Source organism: Scyliorhinus torazame, chromosome 8, assembly GCF_047496885.1.
Source record: "Scyliorhinus torazame isolate Kashiwa2021f chromosome 8, sScyTor2.1, whole genome shotgun sequence".
Lineage (NCBI taxonomy): Eukaryota > Metazoa > Chordata > Chondrichthyes > Carcharhiniformes > Scyliorhinidae > Scyliorhinus > Scyliorhinus torazame.
In genome coordinates this window covers 71335701-71361941 of record NC_092714.1, presented here as the reverse complement: position 1 = coordinate 71361941, position 26241 = coordinate 71335701, and the positions used below count along the sequence as shown (strand labels likewise).

General features: G+C 46.6%; 1 protein-coding gene across 5 annotated transcripts in view; it reads right to left on the bottom strand.

Annotated features, from left to right (window-relative positions):
• ccdc181 (coiled-coil domain containing 181) overlaps positions 1 to 26241 on the bottom strand; it is a 91569-nt gene that overhangs the window by 44759 nt on the left and 20569 nt on the right. For 3 of the 5 annotated variants that reach the window (XM_072513805.1, XM_072513801.1, XM_072513803.1), the window contains exons 2-4: positions 14632 to 14771; positions 13568 to 13697; positions 11516 to 12466 (exon numbers count right to left, since the gene is read on the bottom strand). In XM_072513805.1, coding sequence (XP_072369906.1) covers positions 11516 to 12466; positions 13568 to 13681 — 1065 coding nt within the window. In that variant the 5' untranslated portion in view covers positions 13682 to 13697; positions 14632 to 14771. Of the gene's footprint in view, positions 1 to 11181; positions 11257 to 11515; positions 12467 to 13567; positions 13698 to 14631; positions 14772 to 26241 lie in introns of all 5 variants that reach the window. The other 2 variants (XM_072513804.1, XM_072513802.1) reach the window with 2 other exon arrangements.

The following is a 26241-nucleotide window of genomic DNA, read 5'->3' as shown; positions in this document are numbered from 1 at the left end:
TGAGCCCCCACTGAGGAAGCTGCCCTATGGACTGACAGGATTCTCAGCTCCACTTCATCCATTCTGTTTAGGATATCTCGCAGTTCACCAATAATCTGTGCCTGTGAGCCGAGATAGTCATCCACAACTTCACTCACAATGGTATCATCTCAACACCAATGTTATCACTGAAGCACAGGCCTAAACCACCACTGCGAACTAGGCCCCACCCCAGTTATCTTGAGCACCTCAATCAAACAAGGATTTTCTTGACTTACTTCGGTTTCCCCTTCGCCATGATCTTCCAGGCACACAAGGTTATGCACAAATGGGTTGTGCATCAGGATTAAAAAAAGATTAAAAAGATGAGTAGCTCCAGAGCTCGCGAAAAAGCAGCCATTCCTGCATTTACATCACGTGACCCCAACAATTCATACTTAGCTAAGATATAGGACATTTTGTTGTTTCATAGTACAGAACTTGAGTATTACTGAATCATAGAATCCATACAATGCAGAAGGAGCCATTTGGCCCATCAAATCTTGACTGACTAAGCACTCTATTCATGTCCACTCCCCCGTCCACCCTGCCCTATTTACGTAACATAACCTGCGCATCCCTTGACACTAAGTGCCAATTTAGCTTTGCCAATCCATCTAACCTGCACAACTTTGGACTATGGGAAGAAACTGGGGCACCTGGAACAAACCCACATAGACACAGGGAGAGCGTACAAAATCCACACAGGCTCAAAGCTGGAATTGAACCCGGGTTCCTGATACTGAGGCAGCAATGGGTTTTTTGTAGAAGCTTTTTAAACTTGCATTCATCAGGACATTCACAAGAATATAATGTAACGGAAATCAACAAAGGTAATTGAGCTAATGTTTTTAATAAATGAAATGCTTCAACAAAAAATTGCTATTTTTTCAGTAATATAGGATATTCATTCATTGTCAACTCCCGCAGAACTGCCTTATCAAATCCACCCTCGTGTTTATACAACTAATTTTTCCTCTCTCAGATACAGTAGTTTCTGTAGCATAACATTATTTTTAGAGATTATTGAATATTCAGTCACCTCACTACACACTTTAAAATTATAGTATTTTCAGAATTTATTAAAAATATTAACTCAGTGACCTTTGTTTAAACTAACAACTTAATGAAAGGTCACAGCACACAGTAAAGGCCAATATAAAAAACATTAAGAGATATAAATTAAAAGAGAGTGTTGAAAGAAAAACTTTGGATTGAAAAGCCTAGATTGTGGAACAAAAGGAACTCTGAGGGAGGTAAGGAGTTCCAAGGTCGTTTCCATGGTTTTGAAGTCCATGGAAAGAATATGTTTGAATGTTGAGTCTTGAAATACCATTAAACTGTAGATACGAGACACAGATGGATTTGCATTTCATTCTGCTGAGCAGCAAAGGCACATTTGAATCTTCATGTACAAAGATATTTCTTGTTATACCCTATCTAGAAAGCACTGGCTACTGAAATGAGTAATCCATATTTGGAGTGCCTTTCTGAAAGGGAGGCAAAATTCCTTAAATTATTCAAGAAACAGTGGACAATGTAGGCTTATTTGAATATATGATCCAAGATTGGTTGAATGGGCTTTTTCATGCTTACCCATTTTGTGGTTCAATGGGCTTCTTCACGCTTACCTATTTTGTGATTTTAAATGGGAGTATCTAAATTGGTGTTAAATGTGATTTTCAAATAATCCAGTGCAGTGTTTTTCAAACTTTTTTTCCGGGGATCCATTTTTACCAACTGGCCAACTTTCGTGGCCCACGCCGGCCGACCTTCGTGGCCCACGCCGGCCGACGTGCGCGACCCACCATTTTCTCTTACCTGGTTTGTTGCTGACAAAAATGAAGGAAATGGTTTTGGATCCCTTCGGCCCCCCCGAACTTGTAAATGAAAAGGTTGCAACTCTATAAAACAAAATTCGGCCGCACTGCGCATGCGTGCCCGATCATCGGTGCGCATGCGCATAGTTTTACACATGCGCACCGATGATCAGGCACGCATGCGCAGTTCGGCTGAATTGTTTTTATATGTTTGTGGCCATTTTGAAGGCCGCTTGCAGCCGGCATATTTTAAAGCCGGCTGCTGCGGCTGTTGCGCGATCGGAACGCCGCGACGGACGAATCTGCGACCCACCGCGGGTCGCGCCTCCGGGTTTGACAATGCCTGATCTAGTGTAAACCTTTTTGAATGTTCAATTTTAGTATTAACAGTGTAGTGCAACTTGCTTCAATATGTCGATATATATTGCATTTCATTGTAGTTGATGAGTTTTGCTTTATCCCCAAATAAAAATCTAACTTGCCTTTGTGGATTACAAGAGTAAAATGCACAATCCTTATTATTTATACGTATAATCTGTCTGCCTAACTCCTTCATATTGGTACTAATTTTCAAGATATACTTTCCTATTTTTTCAGGTGGTTGTTACAGCATGTAATACTTTGTCACAGAGATGAGACAGACCTTTTTCTTGCACAGAAAAATATTTGCAGCAGAGAAAGATACAAGGCAAGATGCTCAAAACAAGTAGTGAGATAGTTTTGGATTTATCTTGCACAAATAAGGTAGACCGATTAGCCAATGTCCTTCTATGCTGTGTAGCCATCTGGGATGGCCACGTCCCGATTACAAAATGGACACTTGCAAAGAATGCAGGGAAAATTGGACAATACCGAAAAAGCAAGCAGGTGCAAGGTCTGTCTGTTGATTAGAGCTGTAGCTCTCCGACAGGACCGGTACTGCAGAACCATCTACATACTAATGAGCCATCCCCGGGAACAAAAGGCAACATTTAGGTAAACAATGCTAAGACAGACATCCCGGCGCCAGAGGAGACTAAAACAAAGCAGACCAACGGCCACCTAGGACACGCCCAGCAACCAGGGAACCCACCCCTCTATTGGAGGAAAATCGATAAGGACAATTAGGAAATGGCCCAATTAATTGGGGCCAAGTTCAAGGCCCGCCCAAAAGCGCGCGAAGCCCTTTTGGGATATAAAAAGGACTCCCCAAAAGAGAATCGCTCTCTTGGCCTTGGCTCTCAGCGAGGAGAGACCCACCAAAGCTGCTCCAGACCAAGTAAGTTCCAAGTCAACGCACGCTACGAGATAGATGTTCCTAGTTGCTATCCTGTAAACAGCTCAACCCAGCAGCCTCAGAACCGAGCAACGGCCATTGTTCCTCTGACTGAGTGGGCACCCGAAGCCAAGCATATGCTTTTAGTAATAGTGATAGTTTAGGTTGTAGAGTTTTATGCATGAGTAGATTTGACTGTGTGTAAATAAATGAGCATTGCTTTTGAACTTACTAACTGGTGTATCGAGTCTTTGATCAGTATTCGGTTTTGAACCTTGTGGCGGTATCGAAAGATATCTGGCGACTCCTGAGCAAACGTAATTAAACAGAGCCAAATTGAGAGACAACAGCAAGTTAGCAACATTTACTGGCGACATCTGCCGGGACTCGACTTAGAAGTGGCCTAACCACTCCGAGAGAACCCAAATTTGAATTGAGAGTCCAATTGGAAACAGAAAACCACAAGTGTAAGAACAGTACTGATCAAGCCTCCGAGATTCGGAAGTGTGTTAATGCATGCGCACTAACAGGGATATAAGGTAAACCTGAGAGATTTTGTTGCGTAAAACTGTCGGGAGTTTTGTAGGCCGGAAAGTAGTGTAAGCCGTACCCGTGTTTACATCACCACTTTATCACCCCCTGCTCCAAATTCAGTAGAGAACTTAGATAGAGAAAATGGCAATGAAGGCAATGGAACGCCTTATGAACCCCCAGGAATTCGAGGTCGCAGCGACCAGTAGAGTAGGATAGTGTCCCGTTTGGGAAGATGAGATCAGGAAATATCTCAAAGGGAATGGATGGCCCCTTTGGAGTGAATTCTGCACCAATGACGAAACAGGTCCCGGGAGTATAGGACATACTTGGTGGGAGAACCTGTCAAGAGATACACAAGAAGAGCTTAGGGAAAGCTCGCAAGCCAATGGCAATCGTGTCCTGTTTGGCACAATTGCGAGGCACATAGGAGGTCGTTAGGACGCTCCTTAGAGATAGAGGAGAGAGACAGAAGTAGTGAGGTAGACGTGAGCAAAGTAGAGAAAGCAAGTAGAGATTTGAGAGGGCAGTTAGCAGCAAGGGACAGAGAGGTGGATGATGCCAAGGGGGCACACCAGTCTTGTCTCGCGCATTTGAGTAGCTTCCAAACGCAATACGATAAGGCCTACCAGGACATGCAACGTGCGGTCTTGGTAAGACAAGAGACCGAGCAACAAGTTGAGAAATTGCAGAAACAGTGCAATGATTTGAAAGCAGCCCTACGAGCACTCCACACTTCCATGACGGAACAAAGGCAGAGCTCCGTAGATCACGCAAAGTGCCAGAAGCAAATTGCAGAATTGCAATCTCTGCTTTCCGTTCAAAATGGGTTTCAAAGCACATTTGGACCGCAGTTAGATCAGGAAAACGGCCCCGATTGGCAGGAATTGAACGAGACTGCCCATAGATACGTACATGGGACATGTACGCAGGAAAACCCCCAGAAAAGGAGAGCGCCCCAACCCCCAACCGAACAGGCAGAACACACCCCCATGAATCCTGTAACCACACACCGCAGGGCCACAGCAGAAGGAGACGCAGATTTCCTTTATACAACCCCGTTAACTGTGACCCAATTACGGGATGCAGACATGAACGGAACCGAATGACGTTGTTCGGGCTCCCCAACTTGGGTCTGCGACACCCTTTGGGACACGTCCGGTAGACCGGTAGCAGCAGGCAAAGTCTGGGGGCACCCCGTAGAATTCCTTTGGGACATAGGAGGGTCCCGCACCACACTCAATTCCTCCACGATGTTTCAGCGAGACACGTGGCCCACAACAGACACCATCACACTCAGCGGCTTTACAGGCCATTTACAACAGGGAACACCACAGCCCCTGTAGCAATACAAATAGGGAACATCACAACTAAGCACCCCGTAGTTTTGTTTGATCTGCCCCAGACAGCAGAACATATTCTTGGGATCGATTTCATGAGCTCCCATAACCTTTCTTTTGACCTGTGAACAAGTGTGTATGGAAAATGGCAAAGGCAGCACGAGCCTCCGCCATGCTCACAGTAGGAGAGGATGTAAACAGGATTAGCTCAGTAGGAGACTTCTGGTTTGACCCTCGTGCCATTAGTGCAGACAAACAGGTTAGGGCAGTCCTGCAGGAACATAAAGCAGCATTTGCACAGCACAAGCACAACTGTGGCAAATTGGCTGGCTTTGTGAACATTACAGGTCCCGACCCTAAACCCCAGAAGCAGTACGGATTTCCCCAGGAAGCAGAGGGAGAAATCTCCAAAGTAATAGAGAGTTTGTTGGATCAAGGCGTACTCATATCAGTAGCCTCCACAAACAACACACCGATTTGGCCCGTAAGGAAACCGGATGGATCATGGCGACTGCCCATTGATTACCGGGAACTGAACAAAGTAACCCCAGCAGCAGCCCCCACCGTAGCCACGAGTCCCGAGGCCATGCTCAAACAGGGACTCCAGTCAAAAGAAATTTTGGTTTTGGACATTAGTAACGGCTTTTGGTCCATTCCATTGGCTAAAGCATGCCAGTACAAATTCGCCTTTACATTCCAGGGACAACAGTATACGTGGCCGTGCCTTCCACAAGGCTTCCACAACTCCCCCTCCATTTTCCACCAACAGCTGGCAAATGGATTAGCAAAATGTTCCCGCCCAGATTGTCTGGTCCAGTACGTAAATGACTTGTTACTACAGACAGACACAAAGGTAGAGCACATTTCGCTTCTCGCCGAACTCCTAGGACTCCTCAAAGATATTGGTTGTAAAGTCACCCCCAAGAAGGCCCAGATTTTGAAAGAGAAAGTGATTTACTTGGGAACAGTGATCACACATGGTAAACGCGAGATCGAGCAAAAGAGAATTGACCCGATCGTCAAATTGCCCCTTCCCCACAATGTCTCAGTCCTCCGGTCATTTTTAGGACTGGTTGGCTACTGCCGAAACCATATTGACGGTTTCGCCACTAAAGCAGCGCCCCTATCCGAACTACTCAAGAAAAAGGCACCTTGGGAATGGCTTCCACAGCATACGGATGCCGTGGTTGCTTTGAAAAGAGCACTCAGCACAGCCCCCGCATTACAGGTCCCAGATCCACTTGCCCCATACGCAATCGAAGTTGCAAGCACCTACCGAACCCTTTCGGCCGTGCTCCTCCAGGAACGCCATGACCGATTATGCCCCGTAGCATATGCCTCACGCGTGTTAGACCTCGTAGAGCAAGGCTTTTCTGCCTGTGAAAGGCACCTGCTCGCAATTTTTTGGACAGTACAATACTTTGCCTACATTACAGGACTCAATCCCATCATCATCCTCACAGAACACACCCCAACACAGTTATTGTTAGACGGCCGACTTAAGGATGGCACAGTCAGCCAAATCCGCGCAGCCCGTTGGACCCTTCTTTTACAGGGACGGGACATCACAGTAAAAAGAACCAAGACCCACACGTTCCTTGCCGATAATTTGCAGTATGCAGGCACCCCTCAGGAGTGTGAGATCATCACCACAAAACACAACACAGGCCCATTTATTCCTAAAACACCTCCCAGGAAAGCAGGTAATACACCCCAGCCCACAGACCCATGTGCACCCCTGAAGATTTATGTGGATGGCTCCTCCACAGTGTTAAATGGAAAGAGAATTACCGGTTGTGGTATTTACATAGAGGACGCGCAGGGACGCGCCCTAGATGAGATTGCATTAAAGTTGCCAGGACACTTAGGCTCGCAGGCAGCAGAACTGGCAGCGATTGCATACATTATAGACCACCCCAACTCGTCCCGACCTCAGCAGACATCTATTTGGACAGCTTGTATGTCTGTAATAGTTTGACAGAATTCCTACCCCTGTGGGAAATGAGACGATTTGTTTCCGCAGACGGAAAGCCCCTACCCTCAGCCCCATTACTCCACCATATCTTAGAGACAGCGAAGGATAGAAAATATGCAATAATTTAAGGTTTGCAGTCATCACTGTTTTTCCCCCTCCCCCGCGGTAACGTTAAAGCAGACGCCCTAGCGAAGGCAGGCTCCAGGCATGGTTATTTTTGGAACCCCCCACCCCCCGATAGCACCCCAGTACACGCAGTTCAGGTCTCACAGACCAATATTCAGGATTTAACGAAGGCACAGAAAGAGGACGAGAAACTAAGGGAAGTTTTAAAGGGTACCTTCCCAGCCCAGTATGATAAATTCAAGAATGCAATAACCACACATGAAGGTGTGATTTTAAAGGATGGCATTTATATAGTTCCCAGCCAGGACAGGAACCAGATCATTTGGCAGTTCCATGACAATCATGGACACCAAGGTATTGAACCCACTCTAGCCCACCTCAGACCGCTCTGCTGGTGGCCTGATTTAAAAGCCGATGTTACCCACTACATAGAGAATTGCTTGATCTGTGCCCAGAGCAATCCGGACAGATATGCAAAAAAGGCTCAACTTAGTCACACCCACCCCGTTAAATGGACCCTGGACAAATCTACAGATAGATTATATAGGACCCCTAACCCCCTTGCAAAAATGGTTATAAGTATATGTTGGTGGTCATAGACACCTTCACAAAATGGGTGGAAGCTTTTCCATCGCGAACTAATACGGCCAAGACAACGGCTAAAATATTAACACATCACATCTTTACAAGATGGGGACTCCCCCGCGGTATAGAATCCGATCAAGGCTCCCATTTCACAGGACGTGTAATGAAAAACGTCCTCATGATTTTCGGCATTCGACAAAAGTTTCATATCGCATACCACCCCCAGTCAAGTGGTATTGTAGAGAGGATGAATAGGACATTAAAAGCCACCCTCAGGAAAATGGTTCAGCAGAATAACAGTACCTGGAATTCAGTTCTCCCATTTGCTTTAATGTTTATAAGGAACACGGTATCCACGTCCACAGGATACACCCCCCACACTCTCATGACCAGACGCCCCATGAAAGGGACAGAGTATTTATTAGGACTGGATTTGGCCAGCCCCGCAGTCACAGCCCTCACGCATGAAAATGCGGTTCAACAATTGTTAGAGAACATAAAGGCAGCCCAACTCGCAGCAGCTGTGAGACTTGGGACCAGGAAGAAACAGAGCAAGGCTTGTTTCGACAAAACAGTACACGCCACTGAGTTTGCAGTAGGGCAGCAAGTGATGCTTTCCATATACAAACCCAGTTCATTCCTTTTCCCTAAATTCTCCGGACCGTACTCCATTTCGGACAAAGTCAGCCCCTCGGTATACAAAATTACATATCCCAATGGTAAGTCTGCGTGGTTTCACATAAACCAGCTCAAGGCTTATGGCTCACAGAATAACCACACACATCACAACCTGCTCGCAGCAGCAGACGATCACGCCCCGCCCACAAATGACGTTTTCCTCCCCTCCCCCAACCAGTCCAGCCCGTCCTCGACTCCACCCCCAGGGGCATGACTCCGCCTCTCCCTTCCTTCAACCAGCAGCGAAAGTGATAGCGATCACAATGACGATAGCCACAGCACACCACGTTACGATTATTCCCCTGTACCAGGCCCCACTCCCAGCGAATCCGAGCATGATTCCTCTGACCTCTTCGAGATTACATATATCAAAGCCCCTGACCCAGACCCACCTCCCGACGATTACGGATTGAAACCTGGTAGCTCCAACCTCGACACACGATTCTGGCACCGAGACAATTCGTTCAGGCTCATCCGGAATGATGAGATGGACCCCAATTCGCCCCAAGCAGCTTTAGCACGGTTACTACAGACAAGAGTTTGGCAGCCGGTGACAGGATGATGACATAGAGTCTGACTCCCACCACACAAATCCCTTTGCGACCCTGTTCGCTTTTGAGCAGTGAGGTGTCCAGATGATGGGGAAAAAAAGGAACCGATGGAGCAATACGGTGTCCTTTCTGATGGAACCTGCACCATGTTTGTTGTATGTTTGTTCATTAGTGTTAATGTTAAGTGTTGTTCGTAAACTCGAAAGTTTTTCACAGCCCCACGTCACCACTCCTTTGACACCCAATGCCTGTTAGAGGAACAGGTTTGTCCCCAGACAACCGTTCAGAGGAACGTGTTTGTCGATAGACACTACTCATAGCTACTCTCCTGATTGAATCGATCACGAGAGACAGCCCCCCACGATGACCACATTCTTGCCGGTTGCTCAGGCAGTGGAGAAACGGCACTGGTCCTCGCCCTGCCTGAGGACTCCCCTCTTGTCAGCTACGCTCAGGTAGAGCACAAACGGCATTGATCACCGTCCTAACCGGGGTTTCCACCCATTTCTTACCCGCCGCGGCCCATACGCACCCCATTTTGGCACTTTCAGTTCGAAATTCTTTTGTTTGGTTTTGGCAACCCTTAGGTTGCTTCCGTAAGCTAGTTACATCCTAAAATACTAGGATGGTAGATCGCACAGACAGCTCGCACTATGTCAGTATTTTTCTCGGATGTTTTGTCCCAAATATTTGGTTTAAAAAAAAATGAGGGAGTCACAGATGGTGACCAATTATAAAGGGAAATTGGCAACAAAGGACAGACAGACAGGCATACGAGATCTTAAGCAAGATAATAACAGATATTATGCTTGCGTTCACAGAACTCCGGAACCTCAGGAACCCCCAAGGAAGATAAAGAAGACAGAAAGACGGAAAGATGAAGACGACCTCCATCTTGTTCACCTGGATCTTAGCGGGATCCCTTCAGTTGCGCGTGGACGCTACCCCCCTGACCCCTACCACACAAGCAGTGAATGATTCCCACCCCTGCAATACACAGAACCCTGAGACAGCTAACTATACCTCGACCTGGTGTGATATGTTTATCACCTGGTACTCACTATCGTATGTAGTAGTAGCCCTCTTAGTACTGGCGATACTTTGCAGTGTCGTGCAGACACTTATAGAGTCAGGAAATGCCGAAAGAGAGCCTATCGCTCTCGCACCCCGGTATACAGGATTAGGTCCCCTATTTTCGGATTTCACCGAACCCCATGACATGAATTAAAGTGCATCCGTTTTTCTTTCTGTATTCGGTTAAATAAAGAAATATAAATCTCTGTGTCTGACTGCCAGGCCAAAGAAATTTGTGTGCTGCTATTTTGTACATTTAAAATGTTGTAGATTATTTTTGATTGAGGATAGTTTATTGAGGATAGTTAGCGGTTCCAGTTTTTTAATTCTTCTGTAATGCATACATTAATGTCATAGCGCCCGTAGAGTTTTATGATAATGTATGTATTTAAAATGATTTAGGTAAAATAGTGTTTCATAGGATAGAGCAGAGTAGAGCCTGATTATGGGTGCCCCGTTTGGTCAGAGGACAAAGACGACGCAGTAATGTGATCCTTCACGCTTCGCGTTGAGGAAGTGTAGCCATCTGGGATGGCTACGTCTCGATTACAAAATGGACACTTGCAAAGAATGCAAGGAAAATTGGACAATACCGAAAAAGCAAGCAGGTGCAAGGTCTGTCTGTTGATTAGAGCTGTAGCTCTCAGACAGGACCGGTACTGCAGAACCATCTACATACTAATGAGCCATCCCCGGGAACAAAAGGCAACATTTAGGTAAACAATGCTAAGACAGACATCCCGGCGCCAGAGGAGACTAAAACAAAGCAGACCAAAGGCCACCTAGGACACGCCCAGCAACCAGGGAATCCACCCCTCTATTGGAGGAAAATCGATAAGGACAATTAGGAAATGGCCCAATTAATTGGGGCCAAGTTAAAGGCCCTCCCAAAAGCGCGCGAAGCCCTTTTGGGGTATAAAAAGGACTCCCCAAGAGAGAATCGCTCTCTTGGCCTTGGCTCTCAGCGAGGAGAGACCCACCAAAGCTGCTCCAGACCAAGTAAGTTCCAAGTCAATGCACGCTACGAGATATACGCTCCTAGTTGCTATCCTGTAAACAGCTCAAGTCAGCAGCCTCAGAACCGAGCAACGGCCATTGTTTCTCTGACTGAGTGGGCACCCGAAGCTAAGTATAGGCTTTTAGTAATAGTGATAGTTTAGGTTGTAGAGTTTAATGCATGAGTAGATTTGACTGTGTGTAAATAAATGAGCATTGCTTTTGAACTTACTAACTGGTGTATCGAGTCTTTGATCAGTATTCGGTTTTGAACCATGTGGCGGTATCGAAAGATACCTGGCGACTCCTGAGCAAACATATTTAAACAGACCCAAATTAAGAGACAACAGCAAGTTAGCAACAGCTGCAAACTTTTACAGCTCTGTGGATAGCAAATACAACATCACCAGCCACAAAGAAAGAAAATAAAATCTCACATTCTCAAAATACTATTCTCACTGAACATGATTCAACTATTCTCACTGAACATGATTCAATTATAAGCATCAAAAAACAACTTGCTCTAAAAGGGCTTTATTAACATAGTTTTACTACCGCAAATTTACCTCAGTCTTATGTTGCTCCTTCTTTTGAATTCGCCAATTAAGCTCCTTTTGTTCGGAGCTATTCAGGTGGGTAAGTTTTGGGGACATTATTGCAGATTGGACCCTTCGAGGTAATATCTTTTGGGCTGCATTCTTTTGTGTATTAGCCGCAGAAGTTGCTCGATCCTTTGGTTCATCTGGTGGTTTTGGGACATGAAGCATTTCTGTTAGCGATGAAGACAAATTGTTCTGTCTGCTTGAAAGGTTGTTTCCTTTAGGATTATCTGAATTTAATTCATTGGAGCAGTGAGATTGTTTACACTCATTTTCACTGAATGCAACAGCGATCTGAGGTAATAAACCTTGACTTTCAAAATCCTCTAAACTCACCAGTTCAAATTTTCCATCCTTTTCCATCAACACTTTTTTGTCTTTGTTTTTTTCATCATCGACTTTACCTTCTGCATGATTGTTTTCCTTTTCAGCATCATTTGAAATGCACATTTCAGACATCTGACCTGTGACCTCTCCTCTATCCTTTTCTATCTCAGACAATTTCACAGGCGGGACCTCCAAATCCACTAAATTGTCTTTGAACTTCAATCTGCGTTCTCTATTTTGATCTATGGGGTCTTCATCAAGCAGCTTTTTGTTAGCTTGCTCAATCTTTTCCATTATATAACGTTTTACTTCCTCAGTCAGCTCTTCTGCATCCTGCTGATCTTCCTGCTTTAATTCCTGGAATGAACTCTCACTATCTGAATCTGATATGGGATCAGGTTGATTGACAATAACCTTTCCCTTTCCATTGCTGATCCCTGTGGTTTTTTTAAAATCCTCATTCAGTTCACATGATTTTTCTGCAGGACTTCGAGATTGTTTCTCATCTACTGCACTTTTCTTTTCTTCTCTTTCCTTATGATCTAGATCTTTATCAATTTTGGGTTCAATGGCTTTATCTTCTTCATAATCCTGTGCAGAACCAGAGCATTAATCTGAGTAAACCGTAATGTTATTTTCTTTATACAATGATCGTGATGGTGTGGGGAAAATTAAAATTTATTGACTATTTGGAAACAGACCTTATGTTTTAATGTGTAGATGATACAAATTAGAGGTGGGAAAACTATATAAGTAGTTTGTGCAGAATTTTTCAATTATTCATTATCACTGGCAGAAGATCTAGCACAGGTTACATCCTATGAATGGCTAAAGTAGCAAAGAGGAAACGTAAAGAAAGGCATATCAGATAACTTCAGTCGAGTGGGAGGGTAGGCAGATGGAGCAAGATGGTGGGTGACGAGGGGGTGTAGGTATCAAGATGCAGGGAGGTTACAGAAAGAAGGTGAATATGGAGAGAGGTCAAATAGGGAAGTTAGGGATTGGTGGAGGACGAAGGGGGAGTGAGAACTGGGGGCGGGCGGGATCGAGAGGGAGAGAGGAAAGGCGATGGGTGGGGAGGGGGGGGAAAGAGATATAGAGTGCCAAAATGAGGTAAAATAATTCCATATTTTGAAGATCTGACAAAGAATGTATTACAGTAGTGATGCATGTTCATTTCAACAATGATGATTCAGAACCTATGTTTGCATATTTGAAGTTTAGAAGCAGGACATTTCAGGAAATGATTCATGATAATAACATTGATTTTTAAAAATAAGTTAAAGTAAATGTAATTATGACATACACAAAGGATTTAGGTGCAGTACTTTCAATGAAAACAAGAGTAATTTTGAATTGAAAAATTATCACCAAATTTAAGGGAAAACAATGATCGTGAAATGTACCTTCAAACAACATCTTAAACTGATCATAATTAAACTGGTTCGGGATGTTTGCCTGCATTAGTTTCTATTTTGTTTAACACTTTTGCAAATACTTAATTTTTGAATAAAATATATTTTACAAAGTTTTCCACAGCGTATGTCAATTCTATCTTGCTGAATTAAAACACTTTAGACGAAAAACATCCCGATACCAAGGTTAACATCTACACTCCTATGAAAGTTTTTGTAGCTCACTAATATCATGCATGCATCTGGCTTAGCGTACTCAACTGTTTTGACTTCTTACCTCTGGATTTTCATCACTATTTTTTGTTTCTTCATTGATCAGCCAATCAAGGTCTTTCTCAAAGTCATCTTCATATTCTTCAACTTGTGAAGAAACACTATTGTCTTCACTCATTTTTGTTCAGCAATTCCTTTGAGATTGGAAAATGTATAATGAGTGTAAGGTTTACCACTTAGACATTGTTATTTTTTGTTCTAGGAGCGATGCAGGATTTCATCACATATGTCCATCAATATAGGCCAACTGATTAGAACTATGGAGATCTCACACAAATGATGACATGCTGCATATCACACTCTCAATTTCAAGAGAGTACATATACAGCATATGTAGCATATGGTCTGCACAAACACCTCCTCGGGATGCAATGGGTGTCAGAATATTATAGGGTTATAAGACTGACTTCAACTCTTCAGCCAAAAGGCTATTGCGGCTAAGGGAGGAAATTAAAGGCTGGTGCAGCCACAAGGATCATAGAATCACTACAGTGCAGAAGGAGGTCATTCAGCCCATCGAGTCAGCACTGACCCTTGGAAAGAGTACCCCACCTGGGCCCACGCCCCACCTTATCTCCATAACCCAGTAACCCCACCTAACCTTTCAGACACAAAGTGGCAATTTAGCATGGCTAACCCACCTGCACATCTTTGGACTGTGAGCAGAGCATCCAAAGGAAATTCACGCAGACACAGGGAGAATGTGCAAACTCCACACAGACAGTCACTCGAGGCTGGAATTGAACCCGAGTCCCTGGTGCTGTGAGGCAACAATACTAACCGCTGTGCCAACTTGTTGCCCCTTGCTAATAGAAACCCAAGCACGATCTGAGCTCACACATTCACACTATTATTTCTTCACAATGTGAAAACAGCCCGACCTGCCCTCGAGTGGTGACAAGCCCATAAATATGCACTTGTACACCCTGTAGTGTATTGAAAATTCCATTGTACATTTTATCCACTTAAGGTTACAATACACATGTACCAGCAGAGGGAATCTAGAAGGAAATAAAAGGAATTCATGCTTTAACAGCATGTGCAGTTCTGATTCAGAAAGCTTCTTACTGAATATTACTGTTCCTTCCCAAGACCTTAACAGGCATCATCAAGATCATCATCAGGCAGCAGCACATTTGGTATTGTCTGAGGGCTGGATGGATGCAGAGGAAGAAAGAGAGGGGTGGGACAGAGAACTCAGGCAACATCTGTAGAAAAAGTATATGCAAAAGGAGATAAAAATCTGGAAATCTTTCACTCTAAAAATAGTGCTCCTTTGAATATTTATAGCCTCAGTTTAAGAGACAAAACATTTGCACTTCCTATATCGCCATTATGTATGACATACCACATGGTGATTTTGAGAGAGAGAGAACTTAGCACAATGCAACCCTCATAGCAAGATAGTAGGAATCTTACAAGTAATCAAAGAACAAATGAAATCCCAAACAGAATACTGGAAAAAATGTTGTCAAATACTCAGAAATCTTCAGATGCAGTGAAGTACCATGCCTTTAGTGTAAACTATGCAGAGTGCAGATCACGCACGGCACGGTAGCACAATGGTTAGCACTGTTCCTTCACAGCATTAGGGACCCAGGTTTGATTCCTAGCTTGGGTCACTGTCTGTGTGGAGTGTGCATGTTCTCCCCGTGTCTGCGTGGGTTTCCTCTGGGTGCTCCGGTTTCCTCCCACAAGTCCCAAAAGATGTGCTTGTTAGGTGAATTGGATGTTCTGAATTCTCCCTTAGTGTACCCGAACAGGCGCCGGAGTGTGGCGACTAGGGGATTTTCACAGTAACTTCATTGCAGTATAATGTAAGCCTACTTGTGACACTAATAAAGATTAAAAATCAAGAAGTAACAAAATTAAGTTTACACTAGCTTTATAGTGAAAACATAAAATTAAAAACCTACAAAAGTAGCTGAAAGGCAAACCTGTAGAGTGTCAACAGATAAAGGCTGTAACTGGCATCATATAAAATAGCCTTGGATAATTTTAATCTACTCAAGGTTACATCTATACATTTATTCTTTTCCGTACATGAAAATAGATAAGATAATTTATGTTATGTCCTGAAATCTTGCAGTGGAGTGCTATGATGAGCTAATAATACCAAACGTAAAACCAAAAGTAATGGTGAGACATAGAAACATACATGCCATTTGGCCCTTCGAGTTTACTCCACCATTCATTATGATCATGGCTGATCATCAAATTCAAATCCCTGATCCCGCCTTCCCTCCATATCCCTTGTTCCCTGTCTAGCTCTATCTCGTTCCTTCTTGAAATCACACATTTGGGCCTCAACTACTTTCCACAGTTTCACCACTCTCTGGCTGAAGAAATTTCTCACCTCAGTCCTAAAAGGTTTACCCTTTATCCTCAAACTATGACCCCTAATTCTGGGCTCTGCCACCATCGGGAACATTGTTTCTGAATCTACCCTGCCTAATCCTGTTAGAATTTTATAAGGTTCTTTCAGACCCCGTCTCACTCTCCTAAACTCCAATGAATATAATCCTAACCAGTTTAGTCTCTCCTCATATGACAGTCCTGCTGTCCCAGGAATCAGCCTGGTAAACTTTCACTGCATTCCGTCCATAGCAAGAACATCCTTCCTCAGATAAGGACACAAAAACTGCACACAATACCCCAGGGTTGGCCTCACCAATGCTTTATACAATTGCAGTAAAACATCCCTATTCCTGTACTCAAATCCTCTTGTTATGAAGACCAACATACCATATGCCTTCTTTACTGTCTGCTGTACCTGCACGTTTACTATCAGCGACTGATGCACAAGGACTCGCTGAGTACAACCTCTCTCAATTTAAACACATTCAAATAATAATCTTCCTTCCTATTTTTTGACACCGAAGTGGATAACCTCACATTTATCCACATTATACTGCATCTGCCATGCACATGCCCACTCACTCACCCTGTCCAAATCACGCTGACGCATCTCTGCATCCTTCCCATAGCTCACCCTCCCACCCAACTTTGTATCATCTGCAAATTTGGAGATAATACATCAAGTTCCCTCATCCAAATCATTAATATATAATGTGAACAGTCCCTGTGGTACCCCACTGGTCACTGCCTGCCAATCGGAAAAAGATCCATTTGTTCCGACTCTGCTTCCTGTCTGCTAACTGTCTTTCTATCCATCTGAAAACACTACCAACAATCCCGTGCACTTTAACTTTATGTAATCTGCTATGCGGGACCTTGTTGAAAGCTTTCTGAAAGTCTAAATAAACCACATCCACTGGTTCTCCCTGGCCAACTCTACTGGTTATATCTTCAAAGAATTCAAGTAGATTTGTCAAGCATGATTTCCCTTTCGTAAATCCATGCTGACTTTGTCTGGTTATACCACTGGTTTCTAAATGCTGTGCTATGAAACCCTTGATAATGGACTATAGCAACTTCCCTACTACTGAAATTAGGCTCATTGGTCTCTACCTCCCATTTTGAATAACGGGCTTATATTAGTTACCCTCCAATCTGGAGGAACTATTCCAGAGTGCAAAGGATTTTTGAAAATGACCACCAATGGATCTACTATTCCCATGGCCACTTCCTTAAATACTCTGGGGTGAAGATTATCAGGCCCTGGAGATTTATCCGCCTTCAATCTCATTAATTTTCCCAAAACCATTTCTCTACTAATACTAATTTCCTTCAGCTCTTCACTAAAACTTGTTACTCAGAACTTCTGGTACATTATTTGTGTCTTCCTTTGTGAAGACAGAAGCAAAGTACGAATTTAGTTCCGCAGGCATTTCATTGTTCCCTTTTATGATTTCCCCCATTTCTGACTGCAAGGGACGTACATTCGTTTTTGTTAATCTTTTTCTCTTTACATACCTATAGAAAGTTTTACGTCAGTTTTTATGTTCCCCACTTCCTTACTTTCATATTGTATTTTCCCCATCTTAATCAATCCCTTAGTCCGCCTTTGCTGTATTTTAAACTGTTCCCAATCCTCAGGTCTATTGCTTTTTATTGAGCTAATGGTCTTCTACTTAAATTTAAAAGTGAAACAACTGTGATGTCAGGTTGGATGAAATTGGGATTAGGAGGGAGGAGAGAGAAAGAGAAAGAGAGGGGGAGAGAGAGAGAGAGAGAGAGAGAGGAGAGCTTTGAGTTGAACTGCATATGTTCTGCTGTAGCAAACGTCTTTTCTAATCTCAGTGTCCTTTATTCAAAGAAACAGAAAGCAGGAAGCTACATGCCAGCTAGTCTAACATCTGTCATATGGAAAATGTTAGAAGCCATTATTAAAGATGTAACAGCAGGGCACTTGGAAAAATACAAGGTAACCAGACAGAGTCAACATAGTATTATGAAAGAGAAATCATGTTCATCCATTTTATTGAAGTTATTTGAAGGAGTTACATGTACTGTGATAACGGGGAACCAGTGGATGTACAGTACTTACATTTCCAGAATTTGATAATCAGATCAAAGGTTATGGCGGAAAATAAAAGCTCACGGTGTAGGGTGTAACATATTGGCATGGATTGAAGATTGGCTAGCTAACAGGAAACAGTTAGTATAAATGGGTCTTTTTCGAGTAGGCAAGATGTGACGAGTGGTGTGATACAGACATCAGCGGTGGGGCCTCAACTTTTTATAATTTATATAAATGACTTGGATGAAAGGACTGAAGGTATGGTTGCTAAATTTGCTGATGACAAAAAGATGGGTCAGAAAATAAATTGTGAAGAGGACAGAAGGGGGCTACGAAGGGACATAGGTTAAGTGAGTGGGCAAATATCTGGAAAATGGAGTATTACATGAGCAAATCGGAAATTGATCTTTTAGCAGGAAGAATAAAAAATAAGATTATCTAATTGGTGAGAGATTGCAGAGCTCGGAGGTGGAGGGATCTGGGTGTACTTGTGCATGAATCACAAAGGGGTGGTATACAGATACAACAAGTAATTTGGAAAGCTAATAGAATGTTGTTGTTTATTGTCAGGGGAATTGATCACAAAAGTAGGGAAGCTATACTTCAGTTGTACAGGTTATTGGTGAGACCACATCTGGAGTACTGTTTACCTTATTTAAGGAAAGATGGAAATGGTGTTAGATGCAATTCAGAGAAGGTTTACTAGACTAATATCAAGAATGGGCATGTTGCTTTAGGAAAAGCTGGTGTGGTTAGATTTGTGTCCACTAGAGTTCAGGGGAGTAAGAGGCGACTTGATTAAAACTTTTAAGATCCTGAGAGTGGACCAGATATTTTGTCTTGTCAGAGAATCTAGAGCTAGGGATCACTGTTTAAGATAGAGATGAGGAGACTATTTTTCTGAGGGTCGTGAATCTTTGGCACTCTTCCTCAAAAGGCAATGGAAGCAGTCTTTTAATATTTTGAAGGCAAAGCTAGATAGATTCTTGATTAACAAAGGGGTGAAAGGTCATCAGGAGTAGGCGGGAATGTGGGTTTGAGATCAGCCACAATCTTTTTAAAATAAATTTAGAGTAACCCAATTCTTTGTTTCCAACGAAAGGGCAATTTTAACATTGCCAATTCACCTACCCTGCACATATTTTTGGGTTTGTGTGGGTGAGACCCACGCAGACTAGTAAACCTTGCATCTAACACATTTCCGTCTTTCCTTAAATAAGGTAAACAGTACTCCAGAATGTGCAAATTCCACACAGACAGTGACCTGGAGCCAGGAATGAACCCGGGTCCTTGGTGCCATGAGGCAGCAGTGCTAACCACATCCTGCTGTGAGCCACTATCTTATTGAATGACTCAGCAGGCTCAAGGGGGTGAATAGCCTGCATCTGCTCCCAAATCATATGGTTGTATGTTTCAACCTCATCCTTGATACATAGAGAGAACCAAGCCTTTGTCCAGATTTTTATAAAATATATATGTCCAGCTTTACCTGCATCTCTGCTGCATCATGTGGATACCAAAGTGTTCATAGCCAGGTGAATATCTTGGTGTAGCTACTGGGCTACACTGCTCACATCACTGTAGTGAGAATTAGTTAACTACTTATGTGTCTTTTGTTTGCGCGTAAAGAAAAAGAGTTAGAATTATAAAATGTAATGGTTGTGGCAATTCTAAAGAGCCAAACAATAGTTGAAGTAAGTGTGGATTTCCCTCCAGGTTTGGTAGTAAGAAATAATACAATTCCAGAATCATTACTAGTAAACTTTGGACACTGCAAAGCATTAGGGAAGGGAAAAGGTAGCTGGACACTTTGTTCCAGGAGGCAGTCATACCCCTGAGGTTAGTACTTCAAATTTGGTCCATGGTCAGGGACAGGATGATGTGAATGTGGGTGAGGCAGTTAGGGATCCAGAGAGTATTGGAAGAGCCTCAGCTCAACAAGTTCAACATTCCTGTAGCTTGTGTAAATGAGAGCAGGGACTGCAGGGAGGATGAGCAACCTGACCAAGCAATGCAAGGCAGAATTAAAATGAATGCAGTTGTACTAGAGGGCAGTATAGTTATGGGGCTAGATCCAGTTCTCCACAGCCAAGAGAGTGGCTGAAGGCTGTGATGCCTCTGGTGCTCGGGTTAAGATGCTGGTTTATGAGGCATGTGTTCTCAGCAGTTTTCAGTAACAATTCTAAAAAGTTCAATAATTTTCATCTTTGTTGTTTACATTGCATTCTCATCATCACATGGAAAGACAAAAGCACGAACATAACAGTCTTCTCAAAGACATACCCTACCTAAGTACACCAACACTCATCAAGCAGAGATGAATAAGCTGGCTCAAGCAACCAGGATGGAAGACAGATGCATTCCCAAGGATTTTCTGTACAGCGACACAGCAGGAGCCAGAACATTCTACTTCAAGGATGCTTGGGAGCATGACATGAGGGTGCTAAAAACAATTTTTACACCTGGGAGACATTTGCAATGACAGAGGGAAATGGCGATACGGTCAACATCACTATGTCGATCATGTGCCTACCGTGACTTGACGTTCGGAACCAACACTAGGGGAGAAAAAAATAACCAACAGTGACTGCTGATAACCACCTCATATGCGACACTAGTATCAGAACGTGTCTCTCATAGACTGGTCTCTTCAGCCAAAAGAGAAAATTCACTATTATGAAACTATCTCCTTCCCAATGGATTTGCAATATGTTCATCATCATTGTAGATAGAAATGTGCTGACGGGGACTTCCGGGTGCGGCTATGCAGAGCTAGGTCGCATATTCGGTAGCTCCCGCTTGGAATGGACTTTTGGGCTCTGTTACAGGGTCCCCACGGCATTTGTTTGACATTTCCCGGTGTGGGAAGAAGACTGCAACATTCCCCTGACAGTGTCCCCCAGGAATGGTATGTCTTTTGGTTACCAGACCCGGCAGAAACAGTAAAAGATTTGGCTGTAACTGCAGGGGAGAGAGGGGCCTCTTCCAGCATGCAGGCAGGGGAAGGGCAAGCTTAAAGCTGCAAGCTGACTTGAGGATCTCTATGAAAGGTGAATTCTAGCAGCAGAGGGAACAACTGTGAAAAGATCTACCAAGGCCATTGAAGAAGCGGGGACGAGGCTTCCGGTGGCGGCCATGGAGGAGTAGGTCGCGCATTCGGCAGCTCCCGTCCAGAACGGACTCTCAGACCTTTTTCAGGAGTTTCCATAGACCTTTGGGGGCAGATTGGTGAAGTGAACACTGCCAAAAGGATTCCCTCTCGAGACTTCCGGTTGCGGCTATGCAGAGCTAAGTCGCACATTCGGCGGCTCCCGCAAAAACGGACTTTTGGGCTCTTTTCAGGGCCCCCAAGGGCACTTTTCCGACGTTTCCCGGTGTGGGAAGGAGTTAATAATAGCTCCCTGTCAGTATATGGCTTTAACTAGGAGCGGGGCGACAAAGAAGGTGGTGGTGGACCAGAAGAAGGGAGAGAAGAAGGTCAAAATGGCAGCGGGCGGAGACCAGGCAGCGTGGAGGCAGTGGGCGGAAGAGCAACAGGAGGGTATCCAGCGCTGCCTCAGAGAGATTAAAACGACCCTGCTAGAGCCGATGAAGGTTTCTATTGATAAGCTGCTGGAGACACAGACGGCCCAGGGGGTGGCGATCCGAGAGGCTCGACAAAAGATCTCTGACAATGAGGACGAGATCTTAGGCCTGGCGGTAAAGGTGGAGGTGCAAGAGGCGCTCCACAAGAAATGGCAGGAGCGGTTCGAGGAGATGGAGAATCGGTCGAGGCGGAAGAATCTGCGGATTCTGGGCCTCCCGGAGGGGCTGGTGGGGCCGGACGTGGGGGCCTATGTGGTCACCATGTTGAACTCGCTGATGGGAGCGGGGTCCTTCCAGGGGCCCCTGGAGATGGAAGGGGCCCATAGAGTGTTGGCGAGGAGGCCCAAGGCTAACGAGCCTCCCCGGGCGGTGCTGGTGCGGTTCCATCGGTTCGTCGATTGGGAGTGTGTGCTCAGGTGGGCCAAGAAGGAGAGGAGCAGCAGGTGGGAGAGGGCGGAGGTTCGGATATATCAGGACTGGAGTGCGGAGGTGGCGAAGAGGAGGGCCGGGTACAATCGAGCAAAGGCGGTGCTGCACAGGAAGGGGGTGAAGTTTGGCACGTTGCAGCCGGTGCGACTGTGGGTTACCTACAAGGAACGGCACCATTATTTTGAGTCTCCGGAGGAGGCGTGGGCCTTTGTTCAGGCCGAGAAGCTAGACACAGACTGAGGGTCGGGATGGGCGATTGGGGACTGCGGTGCATATGTTATGCCTATTTTTGGTTCCGGGGGGGGGGGGGGGGGGGGGGGGGGGGGGGGGGTCTTTGCATTGTTTTGGGTTTCTTTTTCTCTGTGTTTTTCTCTTTCGGGTTGCGGAGGGTGGATGGGGCAGGTTGGGCACTGTTTTGGTTGGTGGCGGGGCCTGGTAGGTGGAGAGTGCGGGCTTTTTTCCCGCGCCAAAGACTGCAAGGTGGGGGGGGGGAAGCGAGGATTGTTTCCCGCGCTTAGAACGGAGGGGGGGGGGGGGAAGAGCCTGTTGATGGGGAGCGGGAGGGGAGGGTGTGCCACACAATGGGAGGAGTCAAAGGGGAGGAGGGAGTGGCCGGGTCAGCAGGAGTCAGCTGACTTGCGGAAGTGCAATGGGGGGAGTAAACCAGCTAGGATAAGTCCTAGCCGGGGGGGGGGGGGGGGGGGGGGGGGGGAATCGAGTTGCTGCTGCTATGGTCAAGGAGGAGCTGGAGCGAGTGGGGGGGGGGGGGGGGGGGTCGAGACGGGGGTATGCCGCTGTGGGGAACGGGCCAGGTGTGAGGTGCGGGCACGTGGCTGGCCGAGGAGGGGTCATGGCTAGTCGGCGGGGGAGGGGGGCGGGTAGCTCCCTGATCCGGCTGATAACCTGGAATGCAAGGGGACCGAATGGGCCGGTTAAGCGGGCCCGCATGTTCGCTCACCTGAAGGGGCTCAAGGCAGATGTGGTTATGCTCCAGGAAACACATCTGAAGGTGGCAGACCAGGTAAGACTAAGGAAAGCGTGGGTAGGTCAGGTGTTTCGCTCGGGGCTAGATGCCAAGAATCGAGGGGTGGCGATCTTGGTGGGAAAGCAGGTGTCATTCGAGGCGTCGAACATTGTGGCAGATAATGGCGGTAGGTACATAATGGTAAGTTGCAGGGAGAGAGGGTGGTACTGGTCAATGTGTATGCTCCGAACTGGGACGATGCAGGTTTTATGCGGCGTATGTTGGGTCGGATCCCAGACTTGGAAGTGGGGGGCCTGATAATGGGGGGAGACTTTAAAACGGTGTTGGATCCGGCACTGGATCGCTCCAGGTCTAGGACGGGTAGGAAGCCGGCGGCGGCTAGAGTGTTGAGAGGATTTATGGACCAAATGGGAGGGGTGGACCCTTGGAGATTTGCAAGGCCGGGGGCTAGGGAATTTTCATTCTTCTCACATGTCCATAAAGCTTATTCTCGAATGGACTTTTTCATTTTGAGTAGGGCGCTGATAGAGGATACCGAGTATTCGGCAATTGCCATTTCGGACCACGCCTCGAATTGGGTGGACTTGGAGATGGGGGAAGAGAGGGACCAGCGCCTGCTGTGGCACTTGGAGGTGGGGCTGTTGGCGGACGAGGTGAGCGAGCGGGTCCGAGGAAGTATAGAGAGGTACTTGGAGACCAACGACAACGGGGAGGCCCGAGTGGGGATGGTATGGGAGGCATTGAAGGCGGTGGTAAGGCGAGAGCTGATCTCCATTAGGGCCCACAAGGAGCGGAGGGAGAGGGAGGGGCTGGTGGGGGAGATGGTGAGGGTAGACAGGAGGTATGCGGAAGAGCCTGAGGAAGGATTGTTGAGGAAGAGGCGCAGCCTCCAGGCCGTATTCGACCTGGTGACTACCAGGAAGGTGGAGGTGCAGTGGAGGAAGGTCCAGGGGGCAGTCTACGAGTATGAGGAAAAGGCAAGCCGGATGCTGGCGCATCAGCTTCGGAAGCGGGACGCAGTTAGGGAGATCGGGGGAGTTAAGGACAGGGAAGGGAGCGTGGTGCGGAGTGGGGTTGGCATCAATGGGGTCTTCAGGGACTTCTACGAGGAATTGTACCGATCCGAGCCCTCACGGGAGGAGGGAGGGATGGGCCGTTTCCTGGACCAATTGAGGTTTCCAAAGGTGGAAGAGGTACTGGTGGTGGGACTGGGGGCCCCGATTGGGCCGAATGGAGCTGATCAAAGGGATAGGAAGCATGCAGGCGGGGGAGGCACCGGGGCCGGACGGTTTCCCGGACGAGTTCTATAAAATATATATGGACCTGTTGGGCCCGCTGTTAGTTAGGACCTTTAATGAGGCAAGGGATGGGGGGGCTTTGCCCCCGACGATGTCCCAGGCACTGATCTCCTTGATCCTGAAGCGGGGCAAGGATCCCCTGCAATGTGGGTCTTACAGACCAATTTCCTTGTTAAATGTAGATGCCAAGGTGCTGGCGAAGGTCTTAGCCACGAGGATTGAGGATTGTGTGCCGCAGATCATCCATGAAGGCCAGACGGGGTTTGTGAAGGGGAGACAGTTGAACGCGAATGTGCGGAGACATTCGAACGTTATCATGATGCTGGCGAGGGAGGGGGAGGCGGAGATAGTGGTGCCGATGGACGCTGAGAAAGCCTTCGATAGGGTAGAGTGGGGGTACCTGTGGGAGGTGCGGGTTTGGGGAGGGGTTTGTCAGGTGGGTTAGGCTGTTGTATGAGGTCCCGATGGTGAGTGTGGCCACAAATAGGAGGAGGTCAGAGTACTTTTGGTTGCACCGAGGGATGAGACAGGGGTGTCCCCTGTCCCCCCTGCTCTTCGCACTGGTGATTGAACCCCTGGCTATGGCACGGAGAGAGTCGAGGAACTGGAGGTGGTTGGTGCAGGGTGGGGAGGAGCATAGGGTGTCGCTTTATGCGGACGACCTGCTGCTGTTTGTGGCGGACCCGGTGGGAGGAATGCCAGAGGTAATGAGGATCCTTAGGGAATTCGGGGACTTTTCGGGGTACAAGCTCAATATGGGGAAGAGCAAGCTGTTCGTAGTTCAGCTAGGGGACCAGGAGAGGGGGATTGGCGAGCTCCCACTAAAAAGGGCGGAGAGGAGCTTCAGATATTTGGGGGTCCAGGTGGCCAGGAGCTGGGGGGCCGTGCATAGGCATAACTTTGCAAGGCTGGTGGAGCAAATGGAGGAGGAGTTCAAGAGGTGGGATGCGTTGCCGCTGTCCTTGGCGGGTAGGGTGCAGTCAATCAAAATGACGGTGCTCCCCCGAGGTTTTTGTTCCTGTTCCAGTGCCTCCCCATGTTTATCCCGAAGGCTTTTTTCAAGCGGGTTAACAGGAGTATAATGGGGTTTGTGTGGGCGCGAGGGACTCCGAGGGTGAGAAGAGTGTTCCTGGAGCGGAGTGGAGATAGGGGGGGCTGGCGCTGCCCAACCTCTGGGGGTACTACTGGGCCACCAATGCGACAATGGTGCACAAGTGGGTGATGGAGGGGGAGGGGGCTGCATGGAAGAGGCTGGAGACGGCGTCCTGTGTGGGTACGAATCTGGGGGCGCTGGCAACGGCGCCGTCGCCGCTCCCTCCAAGGAGGTATACCACGAGCCCTGTGGTGGTGGCGGCCCTCATAATTTGGGGGCAGTGGAGGCGGCATAGGGGGGGGGGGGGGGGAAGTTGGGGCCTCGGCGTGGACCCTATTACGGGGGAACCACCGGTTCGCCCCAGAAAGAACAGGTTGAGGGTTTTCGGGGTGGCACAGGGCAGGGTTACGAAAGTTGGGGGACCTGTTTGTGGACGGGAAGTTCACGAGCTTGGGTGAGCTGGAGGAGAAGTACGGGCTCCCCCTGGGGAACACCTTCAGGTACTTACAGGTAAGGGCGTTTGCCAGACGGCAGGTGGTGGAATTCCCGCGGCTACTGCCACACACAGTACAGGACAGGGTGCTCTCGGGGGGGGGGGGGGGGGGTTGGGAGTGGGGAAGATCTCGGAAACTTACCAGGTGATGCAGGAGGAGGAGGGGGCCTCGGTGGTGGAGTTGAAAGGTAAGTGGGAGGAGTTGGGAGAGGAGATCGAAGAGGGGGCGTGGGCAGATGCCCTAGGGAGGGAGAATTCTTCCTCTTCGTGTGAGAGGGTCAGCCTCATAAAGTTTAAGGTGCTGCACAGGGCACACATGACCGGGACAAGGATGAGCCGGTTCTTTGGGGGTGAGGACAGGTGTGTTAGGTG